Here is a 15,407-nt window from a genome sequence, read left to right on the forward strand (position 1 = left end):
AATCTGACAAAATTTCTCAAAACAAAATCTCTCAAAAATTTAGGAAAAATGTTCAACACACCATTACCTCCGCCTGAAAGGGCGATTTTTTTCTGAATTTTTTTCTTTGGCAAACTGGCCATGGGCCGTGACTAAAAAAAAATGTGAAACTTTTGCTCTCGTGTGCGGCGTTTGATCATCGTGGAGATGTCTTCAGCCTTTGCCTTGTGGCAAAACCGAAAGGGAATTAATCGAAACGGCAACCTGAGATGGACTCCACTCCACAACAGATCAGTCATCTCCAAATTTTTATTCACAACAAGGTTTATAGATGTTAAAGAACTTCTCTATTTTTCCATGATAACCTTCACTAGTAAATAATATGTTCGAATTATTCAGAACGTTGACGACACCAATGTCCTCTCTATTACGTTTAATGTTTCCAAACTTGCGAACGGCTTCACCAATTCGTTTTCTAACCGCTTTTTCTCCCAAACTGACTGATATAATGATATTTTCCGAAAATAAATTTTTCACAACAGCGACAGTAATCAGTTTAAGCTGTTTGCATTTTGCCGTGATTTACCGTCGTATGACAGTAGTGGCAAACTTCTTACGATAAAACGGCTGATGTTTAGTCGGCTAGAAATTGTTTCACTGACATAATTCAAAACCCGTCTGTGAATTGGAGTGTTTCTAATTTTTGGTGTGAAAAAAATAAAATAAAATAACCGTGACACACACATAAAAATTACAAAACTCCGAGTTTGACATTTCAAATCTCCCTCCAAAACAAGGAAAGTTGGTAGGGGGGTTTCCGGTTTGGTTAACTTCCGCAAATGACCAACGGACTTCCTGTCGGTCTTCCATTGTTATGCAGACGACCAATCAAAAAAATGATATTTTTCCATTATCCCAGCAATCTCGTACCCAGAGTCTTCAGGCTTTTTGGTCAGCGGGGCAACGCCGGGAAGACTCTGGGGACATCAAATTTTATTACCGCAGGATTTCTGCGGTAAAACAATAGAAACCGTTACGGAACAGCCAATCAAAAAAATTGAATTTTTTCGATGTCCCCAGAGTCTTCCCGGCATTGCCCGCTGACCAAGAAGCCTGAAGACTCTGGGTACGAGATTGTTATCCCAGAGTCTCTCCTGGCGCCGCCCCGCTGACCAAAAAGCCTGAGGACTCTGGGTACGAGATTGTAAACATGGCGGACTACAACTCGAAATGTAAAATCTGGCTGCATTTTCAATGATCTTTTTAGGCTTTAAGCGAGCGGCGGTTGTATATGTTACATGCTCACTGCGTTAGCTTTATCTAGTGTTATAAAAAATGGGTTAGACAGGATAACAAGAATGGAGAAAACGCAAGGTTAGTCATAACTTATTTTTGGGACTCGGGAAGACAGGGAGGCTGGGAGGGTTATGTTTTTGTGCTGTTAATCTTGACGAAGAGGAGGGCTGGCCGGCTATGAACAACTTAAAATAACATGAAAAGGAAGCAACACCGCAGGAAAGAAGTAGTAGGTGGCTTTCGAAGGAGTGATTGTAAATAAATGATTTCATCGTTCATGGCACGGATCACATGACGACATGTCTGACGACACATGATTATTGTCTGTGTAACTCTGTTTAAGTCGGGTGTTATTTTTTTCTGCTTTCTGCGTCTGACAGCTAGGAAACTTTTCCTTCTTTCAGTCTCTCTTTATTTTTTTTGTTGCTTTTTCTTTCACGCCCTTCTGCCATTGGAAAATATTGTGTAGATTTTCGCTTAAGTTTTGACTCACCCTTTTGAACTCGATTGTCAGTAGCTTTCTTTGGTGTGCACACACTGAATATACACGATACTGTCAATGATTCAGTAAGCTATACAGTACAAAAAAATTATTATAACATGGAGGACATGAAAGGAACCTACTCTAGTAATTGTGAACAAGATCTGCACATGAAATTTTGTTTATTAGATTCGATCTGTTTTATTAAAATTAATATTAAATCACTCAGTACGAAATCGTGCCCATTGTAACACATTGATCAAAGATGTAAATGAGGTCTATTTTGGCTATCAATCATAACAATGTTTAATATGTATGGGAATTGTTAAAGTGAAAATTGGTGGAACACATTTATTCACCGATCATTAAATTAACATATAACAGAGGAATAATTGATAAAACAAACAACAGAATGTGAAGTATACAGACAGAAGTTGCTTGGCTATCTGTGGTTAGGTAACATTAATTAAGGTTGGATTGATAAATTTACAAGTGGGGAAGAACATACATTAGTTCATTGTCTGAAGCATAACACTACTGTGTTATCATTATAACCCTAGGCTATATTATTATGTAACTAAATAATACTTTTGTCAATTAAGGATTAAGTTTTCAAAAAAACTGGCCAAGACTGGATCTATGAGAATGATGTATTCAGTAAGTGAAACTGGCATACGCGAAAAAAAATCCGAGTGCTCCTACCAGGAGTCGAACCTAAGGCCTTCTGATTACTAGGTTGGATGCTCTACCACTTAACTACAGGAGACTCGTTGGAGCTATTAGGCCATTAAACTAGGTTCATGGGACAAACATCCTGCATACTGCTTGGATTGGAATGTCATGTGTGGTATATGCGCGATGGAATAAATGTGATGGAATATTTTAAGCCTGTTGAATAAATGAGAATGATGTATTATTCAGTAAGTGACATTGGCATACTTGGAAAAAAAATACTTGCGCTCCTATCCAGACTGGATCTACATTGAGAACAGTGATGTTTGGTATTGTAACCATTTGTCCACCTAACTTTTGCAGTTTTTCTTTTACGTTTTTCTAACATTTTAACCAGTGTGTTAATTCACACCCATGTCAATTAGCTGGTTGGGGTTTTTATTGGGTGGGGGGGGGGGGGGGGCAGCAGAGAATGGCTAAAAAGAGATGAGTAAGAAATGGTAGGGGGGAGGCTTATTTAGAAAAATGATATGTCCAGCAGGGTGGGAAAGGGACTAAAAGAGGGAGGCTTGATAGAGATTTATTTATGATTGGTAATTGATGTGTTTCACCTGCAGATTTTGTGATTGGAAGAGACATTGTTCTGGCAGAATTAGAACCACTGAGTGACCTCCTCTGCACTTTGCCTCACAAAGCACAGTTTGGTCCCAAAAATTTAATGGGCCACGTCTGGGACAGGACCAGAGAACAAGGAGTAAAGAACTTGTTTCACACCTTAAGAGAGAGAGCACATGAGAACTTTAAATCTTTAACCATCCAGTACACATGTTTGGATGTGTCCTTTGATGCTATTGTTCTCGGAACAAATATAGGAGTCATCTTCCTGTTTGATCGAACTTGTAAGAGGCTTTCAAGGTTGCCATCTGAGGTTTGCTTAATGTTTTCTTATAATTTCAATGGTGGGGTTAACGTTTAATTATTATACTTGCCAGCTAACATGAGTCAAAGCAGTGTCACAATACAGTATATCATGAGTTAGACTTCAGAACTCATATAATGATTAATACATTATCAATGATTATCAACTTACATTGAACACTTTCTGTACAAAAAAGGAAGAGATCAAATGCATATTACAATAATAAATAATTATTTATATGCAATAGTTCAATAAACTAAATCTTTAAAAATTTATGACAATGTTATGATAATTGATAGCAACTGAAAAAACATTTTGTCACAGCATACATTTTTCATTTTTTATTGAAAGTTGCATTAATTTCACTCCTTGAACACTCAGTCTCAGCTAACAGTGTACTGTACACCTGCGAACACCTGCTGGTTTATGATGGGCAAATGTGGTATCACAAGCACTGATTTGATGAATTTACACCCCTTGAGGTTTTACTGTTCTTTTCCGTCAGGTTACCCATGAGCCAGCTAAGTGTGTGCGGCTTTTGCCAGCCCACAGTTATGCAGCAGTTGGATTTAATAGTGGATTGATCACCCTCTTTACCTTTGTGCTAGCTTCACAAGGATTTGGAAAGGTACAGTAGATTGTCTTTAAAATTGCAAACAAATCATTTTTAACCTTGTGTAATGTATGATGAATTAAGATGTGCAGGCCATACTTGTTACGTGTGTACTGTTTCTGATTATGAGTTTTAAATAAGGACCCGCACCATAAAAGGGATACATGTAGCTTCTCCCACTTTTGTCACACAGTCACTACTTCAACATTGCATTAATAATGGCGGACATAGTGAGGAAGTACATGTAGTAAGTAAACATGGAATCGGTATTTCAAGAAATAAAGCCAAATGGTCTTTTAAAAAAATAACCTAAGCTGTTAAAAGAATGTTTTGGACAAATTATATTATAATTGAGCCGCAAAAACAAATTAGCAAACCTTAAGCTTTATTTAAATTTATTCTGTTAATACTCTGTTGGATCTTGCCGCACAGACTCTGTGATGTTTGCAGCTCAATGTAGACAAGTCCCTACATTGAAATGACTGGCGGCTTGGCCAGACCAAGGTTCCTTTTGTAGTGCGGGTCCGTGTTTAAGGTGATTGTTTTGTGTTAAGACCTATCAAAATGTGGAGCCCTTTTAATTTAAGGAATGCTTTCTCAAAGAAAATAATTTGTACTAAATTTTCTTTGTCAAGGACCATGCATGGTGTCCCCTGAATGTAGTTTAAAAAACTTTCTGGTACTTCACTCATTAAAGCTAGTGAATATTTGCTTTTCAATCCTTGTGGAGATTAACTTTTTATTCTCAACTTAGCCTCAAACTATGCATGTAAGTGGAGCCCATAACAGTCCAGTGACTTGCCTGGAATGGTCTCCTGATGGCGAGCTACTCTACAGTGGCGACGTGCAGGGCAAAGTCTATGTTACTGTTACCAAGTTTCACGAGGTAAACCCTTAAGTTCCATATGCTAGGAAATCTTCAAACCATTCTAGCCAAATACATGTACATGTATATTGGGTCTGTTGACTTGAGGTTAACTCATAGCATTATAGATAATTGATATAATTATACTGTATTTGATTTATATAAATAGAATGATATGCTTTTTTCAAATGCAATAATTTTTCTTCAAGTGCTAAATTGATTATAGTAATAGTAATTATAATTAACAACAATTATTCCACGAGCACGCGTTGGATATGAGATGATAAAACTGATGACCAACGAGGCGCGTAGCGCCGAGTTGGCTATAATCATCTCATATCCAACAAGCGCAAGTGGAATAATTGTTTTATTAAAAAACAATCCAGAAATATTGCTAGATCTTGCTGATTTCACTGAGCAAGAACAACTAGCAGACAATTTAATTGTCGCAACTGCTCGGTCATGGTATAATGGCTCATATACCATAGCCGCTAAGCCAATTAAATCCTTCGAATTGCATGATACAATGATTCAGTTTTTAATAATAGTAATTATACCTGGTGATATTAATAGCAATAGTTATCTACCAATACCGGTAATATTTTAGTACATGTAACAGTAATAGTACAACGTAATAGCAATATTTAGTAATGGTAATAAAAAAATGTTGCTGACAATCTGCCAACAGATTACCAAGAGATAACTTAAGCATGGGAAAATGAAGAAATGAATCTTAAAATCGTTAACAGACTGTCCGTCTGAAATGTAATCAACTATCTGAGAGAGCTCTTAAAGTAACAACTGATCAATACTTAGCCCAGCTGGTTTCAGTTTTATTCGTCCAACTTATTGTAATTTGTTAAATGTATGCTTGCTTTCTGTAACAATCATCTTGTCCTTTTTGAATGTTTGAATGAGTACTTTTTGAATGTTTTTGCCTGGGGTGTTCAGAAAAAGATATATATTTACTACCACAGGTCCAGTTTACTCTACAATATATTGCAAACCTCATTTGCTACCATATACCTCTCATGTAATCACAACATGGCCGGCTGACAGCATCCCTCCAACAGATTTTTTTCAAATGATTCAGAAGGAGTATACCCTTCAATCAACCATTGCGCCTGTTCATTTTTTCATTATACCATGCCATATGTTACCGGGATGTGACATAATTATTAATATTATTTATAGATTATAGTTGTAACCATAACATAACAAAAGCCTGCCAACAACTTGCTGATGAGTCACTGACAGGTAACCAACAAGTTAACAGTTTACTGACTGTTGGCCAGCACTTTATTTTAGGATAAGTTTTAACTCTTGATGGTTTGTCGACCAACTGTTGGCCATTTGTCGGTTGACTGTTGCTCTTTTGTCAGCTGACAGTTTGTCAACAGTCGGCAGACAAGTTTACTGAGAAGCTGGGTCTTATTTAACATAATAATATTATGTTAAATAATGCTCCGAGTGTGTCTTTTAAGAGGTCTGCTGGTTCGAACAGTGTCTATAGCTTTCAGTATTTCCTCAATTAGTTCTTGATTTTTTTATTATTATTTTAAATGGAAGCAAATTTCTGTATGTTGCAAACTCTCTTGTTTCAAATGCAAGTTAAAATGAACATTCTTCACTGTATTTCAGACTCAATAATTTTCTCAGTTTATTACTTAGTAGCATTTTCTCACTGCAGTGAATTTGTTTTTATGCTTGCTAGGGACTGACTCAGACTGCCATGATTTTGCACGAGCCTTCTCCCATTGTCCAACTTTCTTACTCATGGGATGCTCTTTTGGTTTCGTCTGAAAAGAGGACCATTGTTTGGGATTTCCTCAAAGAGAAGGTCACACAAGTTGGACAAAAAGAAAGAAAGAGGTTGGTAAATACATGTTTAACCAGTGGCCAATTTCCTGCTTTTGAGGGTGTTCTTTTGCATTTTGATTGCCAAGTGTTGGCCATGATATTCACGAAAGTGCATCCATCTGACCATGAAAACAGTAGTACAGGATAGGCAGTAGTTTGGATATTTATCAGCTAAGATGAATACCTACAACTAGACCACATATACATATTATATTGTGTGGTAAAACCTTGTTAGTCTTGTCCCAATGTATCAACTATTTCTGGCCTGTAAACGAAACTGAGCTTTTGTTTGTCAGCCAAAATGAGTTTCTGTCGTAATGACGCAGCCATGTTATTAATGAGATGCTTGTGAGCCGGATGGTGAATGTTCTGTTGTGTTCATTTTGTAGAGTCATTTGGTGTTGATCATTCATGCAAATTAAAGGGGGAATATGTTTGTATTTTTGTCTAGTCCCGGGCGATTCGGTGCCATGTTTTATCCTCCATCAAGAGGAACATCAGAAGACAAGTCCAAGATACAACCAAATGTGTACACGTCCAGACCAGGCTTACGACTGTGGACTGCTGATGTCAGTGGCAAAGTCTCCGCTACACTCATGTACAAGGGTTTGACCAATGAAAACCCTCCTGGCATCACAATTCTTAATCCTCCTCCGCCCTGTTTAACAAAACTCCCCATGGACTATCAAGCTCAGTTCGGCCCACTACGACTCTACCACGGACAGTTCTTTGTTACATGGGACGTTTCTCGCCTATGGGTCCTAGACACTTCTCCTTGTGCCTTGGTTGGTTACCATGGCAACCTCGGTGACATTGTGGACGTTAGTACAGCGGGTCACGAGATTTACGTTTTGCAGCGGGGAGGGGAAAGGGTGTTAATGAAGCTGTCTTTGATTCCAAAATTGTCCAACCCTCTTCTCGATGTTGTGGCGCTTCTGGAGCACAGCTATAAAAGCGACGAGGAAGAGAATATAAAGCAACAAGCAGCAGAACCCAAGAAACAGTTGGAACCTGCCATTAAGGTTTGTACATGAATTCTTTCCACTGATTGTCCGTTATTCGTCTTAATATTGATTATAAGAATTTCATTGTGTATCGATTGAAAGGACATGCTGAATTGAAATTGTTTTGAGAGCAGGTGTCCGCATTTTCGTAAACGTTCTTATTTTAAATTTATCGCCTCCGGTTGAATGTTTCCTGTTTCGGTGGGTTGTAACTTGACGCTAGAGTTGTTCTGGGGTGCCTATAACGGCAATTGAATGATACAGAATAACTTTCTGCCGGGGGGAGGGGGGAGGTAGCTTCTAAAGAAACTGCGGTGCTGCGTCGGTGGTGGAATGTAAGAGAATATTTGGCTTTATCAGCTAAGTCGAGGTAATTTGACCACCTTAAAGAGTTTCAAGAGGTGACGTTTCGAGCGCTACCCTTCGTCAGAACAAATCCGGTGGCCACATTACCTTATCATTCTCAGTTGTGTTGTTAAAACCAACCATTCGCTCTCATGACAAAGGGCTGGCGCTCGAACGTCACCTTATGATGGCCAAGTTACTGTATCAACTCAGTTGATAAAACCATAATATTAGCTTTTGGCAGGATAGCTTTTTGCCCGTCGGTAAAAATGCTTTTGTAAAGCTCGTGTTATTTGCAGAGGCATTCCGTAATAATACCACGGAGTATGTTTTCAAGGAATCAGGATGTGAGCTGGTATAATGAAGTGATGGTAAAATCCGGAAATATATCTTGTGTGCGTAAGCGTATCCTTAATTGCGTAAGGAAATTTTTGGGCGCAATTTTCGACGATTTGCGCGCATAAAACGCCAGCTTCTTGAACATTGTCATTTCACTAAAGACTTCAAGATAGTGGAGTCTACATCTGAGTGCCCGTGATACGTGGATAAGCTGATGGAATGTCTGTGATAGCAGTTCGTTTCTAGTAATTAGGTGTGTCAATAGCGGGTTCTGGCACATAGCAGGTTCTGGCACAGTCTGACGTGGTCGCACTTCTATCACACCATCCCGTATTACTATTATTGTTGTTTCTACCTATTTACAATTAATTTCCTTTCTAGACTTGAATAAGAGTATTTTTTTTTCTTCAATGTAGCACAGACATTGTAAGTTATTTTAGTATTGTAAGTATAGCAAGTATTGTTAACGATGTAGATATAGTTATTGTGGTTAGTATTGTGAGTCGGTATTGTAAGAAATGTTAGTAGTGTTCAGTATTGTAAATGTGCTGTCATGTAAGGCAAATAAAAATTGTTATAAAAAAAAAAATAGCGGGTTCCAGCACCGAAGGCCTTGCTAATGGCCGTTCATACATGTACGTGACATGTTGACATTGGTGACATGTTTTGGCGCACTTTTGTCGCGATCGAGATTGTGATGAAAACTGCAAATGTAAACTAGCGGCGATTTTAACGCGCAATTCGGGGACGATATTTGCTGCAATTTCTCCCAAATTGCCGCCAAGTTACATGAACTTGCGAACTTGTTAGAAAGGTCGGCGATATCGCGCCCAAATCGCACTGGAATACCAGAAATACCACTACAGTAGCTGTAGTTCACACCCGCGGTTTGCATCGCGAGCTTAAGTACGATAGAAGTTGCATTGGAAAAAGGGACAAAAATAGACCTGTGTAAACGGGTTTTTATGAATACGTTAACTTCAGCCTAAAGTATCATAAAATGCGTTTCAGGAGGATACCACTGAGCCTGTCGCTGTTGGAACTACTGGCGCATCCATTGAAACTTTACAAACAGACAAGGAAACTGATCTGTTTAAGAAGTATCAAGACATACGGCATCAGGATTTCGGAGAGATTGTGTTTCGAAAACAAAAACGATCCAAGAAGAAAGCGAACAAAGGTATGATATTTACTAAGAAGAATTATTATTATTACACTAAGAAACCAAGGACCGTTAAATTTCGACTATCAACAGATCGACCTGCGGAAATATAATTAAGAATTGAACGGATCGAAACTGAGCAAAATCAACCATGCAATCGCTTTGACAAGTGTTTGCAGCCAGTAAAGAAGGGCTGTTGTTACGCGAAGCCAAGAAGTTGTGGTCTGAACAAAGAAGCGTGCAGATATCAAGGCATGGGACTTGGGCACGTTCAAGTCCAAACTCAGTTTGGACTTGCACGTGACCACTTCCCTGTTAAGAAGGGAGGGATGCACAAACTTAATTTTTTACATGCGTTTATGTTTCAGTTGTAGATCCTTCACCGAAGGCAATGTTAGATTCTGAAGACCAGATGAGAGAAGAGCTAGCTTTAAGCGACGTTTCCCCACCCCCTTTCCCAGATGGCAATCACAACTCTTCAGACTCACCTGACGGTCCCGACGCCACAGTTAATAGATTTTCCAATATCTCCTCAGACTTTGACTCTGCTGATAAGTGTAGTGAAACATCGGGACAAAACCATGACTCAGAGGGGGAGGGCGAGGGTGAGATGCCTTCCTCGCAGCCTCATTTAATGGTTGTTCATGTCACGCCAGAAGGCGTACAAGAAAAAGATGCAGTGGATGATGTTAGCTACAGGGTATCCGTGACGCAGCGAGACTCAAATATTGCAGATGATGACGAGACATCTCAGATTACTGGTGTGACATGCGTGACAGAGGCAGTGGACGATGGGATTGCAGTGGAAAGAACAGATGAACTGCGCGTGTCGCCCCCTTCAACTTCCGTTTCTGATGACACGCTTTCAACAGAAAATAGCCTGTGCATGGATTCAGTTTCTCTGTCTACAAGCACGTTAGTGGAAGGGGACACTGATAGTGAAGATACAACATTCAGTCCAGATAGATCTTACCAAGCCGACTATCTACCGAACATTTACTCGGACACTCCGATGAACATTTCCGATATAACATTTTCTGATGCTTCATTGGAAAAGTCTCATCTTTCCAAAAGTCGGCTCGCGGACTCCAGTGTGTCTGTCCTTTCTTCGTTAGCTCGAAGTGCGAGCAGTGGTATTCTGTCTGACTCTGAGGGGACACCTCCCGTGTCTTTAGACTCGGAGGGTGCAGAGGAACTCAGCGACACCGCTTCATGGCTACGGTCCCCCTCTAGGAGGACCATGAGCGATCTTGAAATAGTGCACCCTGAGGATGTGCCTCCTCTGGAAGGATCCTTTTCGTCCACAGGTTCTGGTTCCTCGCTTCCTCGTTCTCCAGGCTCAACCAAAATAGGCCTGCGTCTGCTCGCGGATAGCTGGGCTGATTACTCCCCACCGGGCCAGGGATACGTGCAGTTTGTTGCCGTTTCTGACATCCATATATGGTGTGTGACAACATACGATCTTATATTCTACTGTCCGACACATTTTTCTGTGGTGACATGGACACAGCTCAGGGGATCAGCGAGAATGATAGCTGTCAACAACGCCGGTGATGTCATTTGGTGCATTGATAAGAAGAATTACGCGCACGCTCGCTTCGGGATAAGCGCCAATCATTTAACAGGAAAGAAATGGCAGCCGGTGGAGAAAGACATGCGATACGTGACTGTGGATCAATCGGCTGTGTGGGGAATAAAGGTGAGTCTGGATTGCCGTCGCTGAGATTGCGGCATCATGAATCTAGATAGTCTTCTTTCAGTTGTCCTTGTTATTTGGTGCATCATTGAGCGAACAACCGCGAAGAGTGGTTGTTTTGCTTCCTAGCCATAACAAAGCCGCCCAACTTTGCATAGCTTGTTTTGTGAATGTATTTTAAAATTCGTTTTTTTTTTCCTCTTGAACATTAGCTAAATGGTGACGTTTTCGTCAGAACAGACGTGTCCAGGGAGCACCCGACAGGCAAAGGATGGCGAACTATTATGGTTGACACCAAGTTTGTTCAGGCGTCTTGTTTTGACGGCTTGGCTTGGTTCCTGGACAAGGCGAACCTCATCCACGTTTTTAAAGGTACCTTTGAACCGTTATAGTCGATCCAGATAAGTCCCAGATATTGGAAACAGGTAGGCTTGAGTTCCAGCCGTTTCGTGAGTCCGGTTTCATTTGTCTCCCGAACAAACGTGGGCTCACAAAAGGGCTGGAATTCGGGCCTAAAACTTAAAACAGGCAGCAATGTTGAAAAGTTCTGCCTGATAGCTTAAATGTAACTGGACGCACTTAAGGAATTTAATCAAGAAGTTAAAAGGTTTTGACCAGCTTTTTCAGAGCAACAGTACAGCAAGAAAGAATTCGTTTGAAAAGTCGCACCTTACGATTTTACCAAGCAGACTTCATAGCTTGAACCACCACGTAGAGGATAACAAAGATCGCAAAAGGTGTTACAGTATGAATGGTCACAATATTTTATTGTGTTTCCTTTTCGACGGCGAAAGATATCGAAATTTTTGGTTAGTAATCGAGTGATTACATTGCAGCATTTTTTTGGGAAAAGTTCTAATAAATGTTTGCTGTCTCTCCCACCCGCCTTAGGAGTCAACACTTCAAGGCCTGCTGAGAACGTCAACTGGGAAACAGTACGAGGTTTGTTGCAAATTAAAAAAGCACTGGTTTTGTAGAATACGGTTTTAAGAAGGACCGCGGAACACAACTTGAAAAAGCTTACCGAACGGTAGGTTTAAGGTAATGATCGATTTCCATACTGGCTGTCCGTAAGCAAAGATAAATTCACAAGCATTTTGGTACATTTTTCGCCGTCCTCGGCCAAACAATCACGTGAAATGACCAAATTTTAGGTTTGTAGGGAACGTGACTGAGCACATGACTGTAAATTTTTCATTTTTTGTCTCAACTTGAACGCCGTTTCCACCTGCTCTGTAACTGCATAGTTCGGTCACATTGTACAAGTTGAACTAATTGGAATAATTGCGAGGTGGTACAAGTAACGCGAACTTATATTTTTAAGTGACGTTTTTGTTGACGTTGCCGTCGTGATTTCTTGAAGCCCCTAATACTGATGTTCTCAGTGCACAGGTATAGCGAGTTACAACAGAACAAGGCCATCGTTGTTATCTTTCCATTTTTGGCGAGGCTTCTTGGTCGCAGATTGTTCAATTCCAGCACTGAAGCTCCGATTACAATGTACCTGTTAACCTATATATTTTAGTATTCTTTGGTTGTTGTTGTTGTTGCTGTTTTGTTAAATTCCATATCATCACCAATGTTACTTCAGACATCCTTTGGTTCATTTAAAGAATTTTTTTGTTCTACAATACTCTTCCCCTAACATGATCCCAGTGGCTCCCGAATTCCTGAAATTCATTCCTTCTACCTCTTTCTCTCTTAGATGTTTCTGCAAAGTGGATCTGCCTCGGAATCGAAGGAGTCGCCTGGATTGTGGACATTAGAGGTTCACTTTGGTTTACCAGCGTCACTCACGAACTTCCCACTGGAAACACATGGTATCAGGTCTCCCTTGGCCAATACTTGATGCAAAATCGCAGTTTACTCGACGCTCTGTGGTCTTGGGTTCTACGAGGTGATGACGTCAAACTTCTAACTGCGAGCCCCAAAGCGGGAGTCTGGTTACTGGGGACTGGAGGCTCGATCCAGGCTTCACATGGTCACTTGCTGGGAACTCGCTGGGATTCACAGACACCGCAGGGCATTGCCCAGTCGGTGTTCTGGTCGTATTTGTCTGCGGGCTCCTACAGAACTGATTCTGGTCACGTGTGGGCCTTACAGCCAAATGGTGAGCTCATGTGTTTCCAGCCTGGAAACAGACCGATGATTGTCGAGCCTCCGCGCGGAAAAGTGTTAAAACTAATTTCGGCATCTGGCAACAACCTGTGGGCCATCACTCACAACTTTAAGGTCGTGCAGCGTTCCGGAATTTCCGAATCTTGTCCGCAAGGTTTCGGCTGGGTGGAACTAACGCTGCACCAGTTCGGCGTCGGTAAAGTTTTCCACCTCAGTTGCGGGGCGCTTAGCACCTGGGCTGTTGATGATGCGGGAAATGTCTGGTTGCGAATTGGAAAGGAGGACTCGGCAGATCCAACGGTGACTCAGGCTTGGATCCCGGTAGATGGAAATCCTCTGCCTGGATGTCGCTTTGCTAAAATAGCCGTAAGCCCTGCGGATCGCGTTGTTTGGGCAGTGGACGATCGTAACAATGTGTATGCGCGCCGTGATGTCACGCCAAGTTTTCCAATAGGCACCTCTTGGGAGGTTGTCCCAGGCACTGGAGTGCGTGACTTAGCTATCAGTGAACATATGGTTTGGGCGACGTGTCCAAATGGTGATATCGTGTGTCGATACGGGGTCAGCGAGGACAATTGCTTGGGACACTACTGGAAGAAGGTACCTGGTAATTTTGAGCTGATCTCGGTCACTCCAGAAGATGAACTCTGGGCCATCGATCAGAATGGACAGCTGTTTTTACGCAAAACGCAGCATTTTTATGGAACCCAGTCCCCGTTCCGGCCACGAACCTATAGCGCGTTATTTTCGGGTGAGGAAGACTGGGAATTCATTTGATTGGTTTTAGGATATACATGTAAAGCAGCTATACGTTTTCGTTAGTAGCGGACTGAAATTGAAAAGGTCTTCACCTCACATTATCAGATAAAAGAGTGCGTTATGCGGTACACGAAATTGTATCTAGAATCAAATATAATGAGAAATTTGTTATTATACAGTGCTTGATTATTTTTAGTATCTATTATTGTAATTTTTATTCATAGAAAAAGTGTACAGTTTTACATCACAAGGACCAAGTACCCTTCTTTAGAATGCTTTCATGACCATTCCTAATTAAAGTGACAGCTTCCATTCCTTCTGCTTAGAAATAAGCTGTGCTTCTCCCTGTAGTATTTGATTGGTTGAGTGCTTTGGAATAAAGATGTTTATAGCTAGCCAATATGATAGATACTTATTTCACAACAAATCGCAGCCATGAGCTGAATTGCTTATTAAAACTACTATACAACCAATAAAAAGAAGCTATTTGTAAAAAATAAAACATATGAATACCCTTATTTATAACTATTTACACGAATACACTGTGATGTAATAGAACTGTTTTAGCCCAGTTAGTTTGAAAATATACATTGAAGGTGCAGGCCTGCCTAAGGGCGTATTTACGACAATAAACTGATGGTAATAAATTATGCAGACGGTGCGCCTTATCTTCCAAGAAACCATTAAAAAGAGATTCATAACTCTTAGCTTTATGTTGGTCTGCCAAAGACTCCATTTCTAAGCTTTCTAAGGCGGATTGGGGCAAGTGAGAGATAAAGAGCCCTCTTCTGAACGCGTTCAAGATAAGGTACGTTGGCAACGAAGAATGAAATTAACACAGGCACGGCGTACTCACAGACCGATCTAATACATGTATAGCATGTAAACAGGTCTTTTGTAGGATTGTTCGCTCGCTTAAGGTGTAGAAGGAAGTACAGTCTTTTTCATGCCTTCTTTACAACCTCGGATACATGTATATTCCACGATAGATCGCTGGTTTACTTATCGTGACACCGAGCACTGAACTTAGCACACTCCGCGACCTTAAGTTCGTGTCCGTTAACCGTCAAAAGGGGGCAGTTCAGGCTTGTTCATGGCAAGAGATACCCGTAGCTCTTCACATCTATCGATTTAACAAATCGACGGCAGTTTTCTCTGGTCTATACTCTTATAGACCATAAAATGACGTCAGAAAATGTTCAAAACTCAAGTGGAACCACGAGCCGCAGGCGAGTGGTTTCACTGCCAAGTTTTGGACATTTTATGGCGTCATTTTATGGTCTATAAGAGTATAGACCA

The 15,407-nt window shown here is 40.7% G+C and overlaps 1 protein-coding gene across 3 annotated transcripts; it reads left to right on the forward strand.

Annotated features, from left to right (window-relative positions):
* Positions 1–1,190: 1,190 nt before the first annotated feature.
* Positions 1,191–14,508, forward strand: LOC146489146 (tectonin beta-propeller repeat-containing protein 2-like). Of its 3 annotated transcripts, none has more exons than XM_085106519.1 (11): positions 1,191–1,353; positions 3,046–3,356; positions 3,853–3,975; positions 4,715–4,846; positions 6,540–6,697; positions 7,137–7,707; positions 9,385–9,553; positions 9,904–11,234; positions 11,444–11,603; positions 12,123–12,173; positions 12,937–14,508. In XM_085106519.1, exons 1-11 carry the CDS (start codon positions 1,278–1,280, stop codon positions 14,124–14,126), a joined length of 4,272 nt encoding a protein of 1,423 aa, XP_084962645.1. In that variant the 5' UTR covers positions 1,191–1,277; the 3' UTR covers positions 14,127–14,508. The 3 variants fall into 3 exon arrangements, with proteins under 3 accessions (XP_084962645.1, XP_084962664.1, XP_084962655.1); XM_085106538.1 differs by having other exon boundaries at positions 9,910–11,234; XM_085106529.1 differs by having other exon boundaries at positions 9,388–9,553.
* Positions 14,509–15,407: the final 899 nt, after the last annotated feature.

The sequence above is a fragment of the Pavona decussata genome, unplaced genomic scaffold, assembly GCF_977016875.1.
Source record: "Pavona decussata unplaced genomic scaffold, jaPavDecu1.1 SCAFFOLD_6, whole genome shotgun sequence".
Taxonomy (NCBI): Eukaryota; Metazoa; Cnidaria; class Anthozoa; order Scleractinia; family Agariciidae; genus Pavona; species Pavona decussata.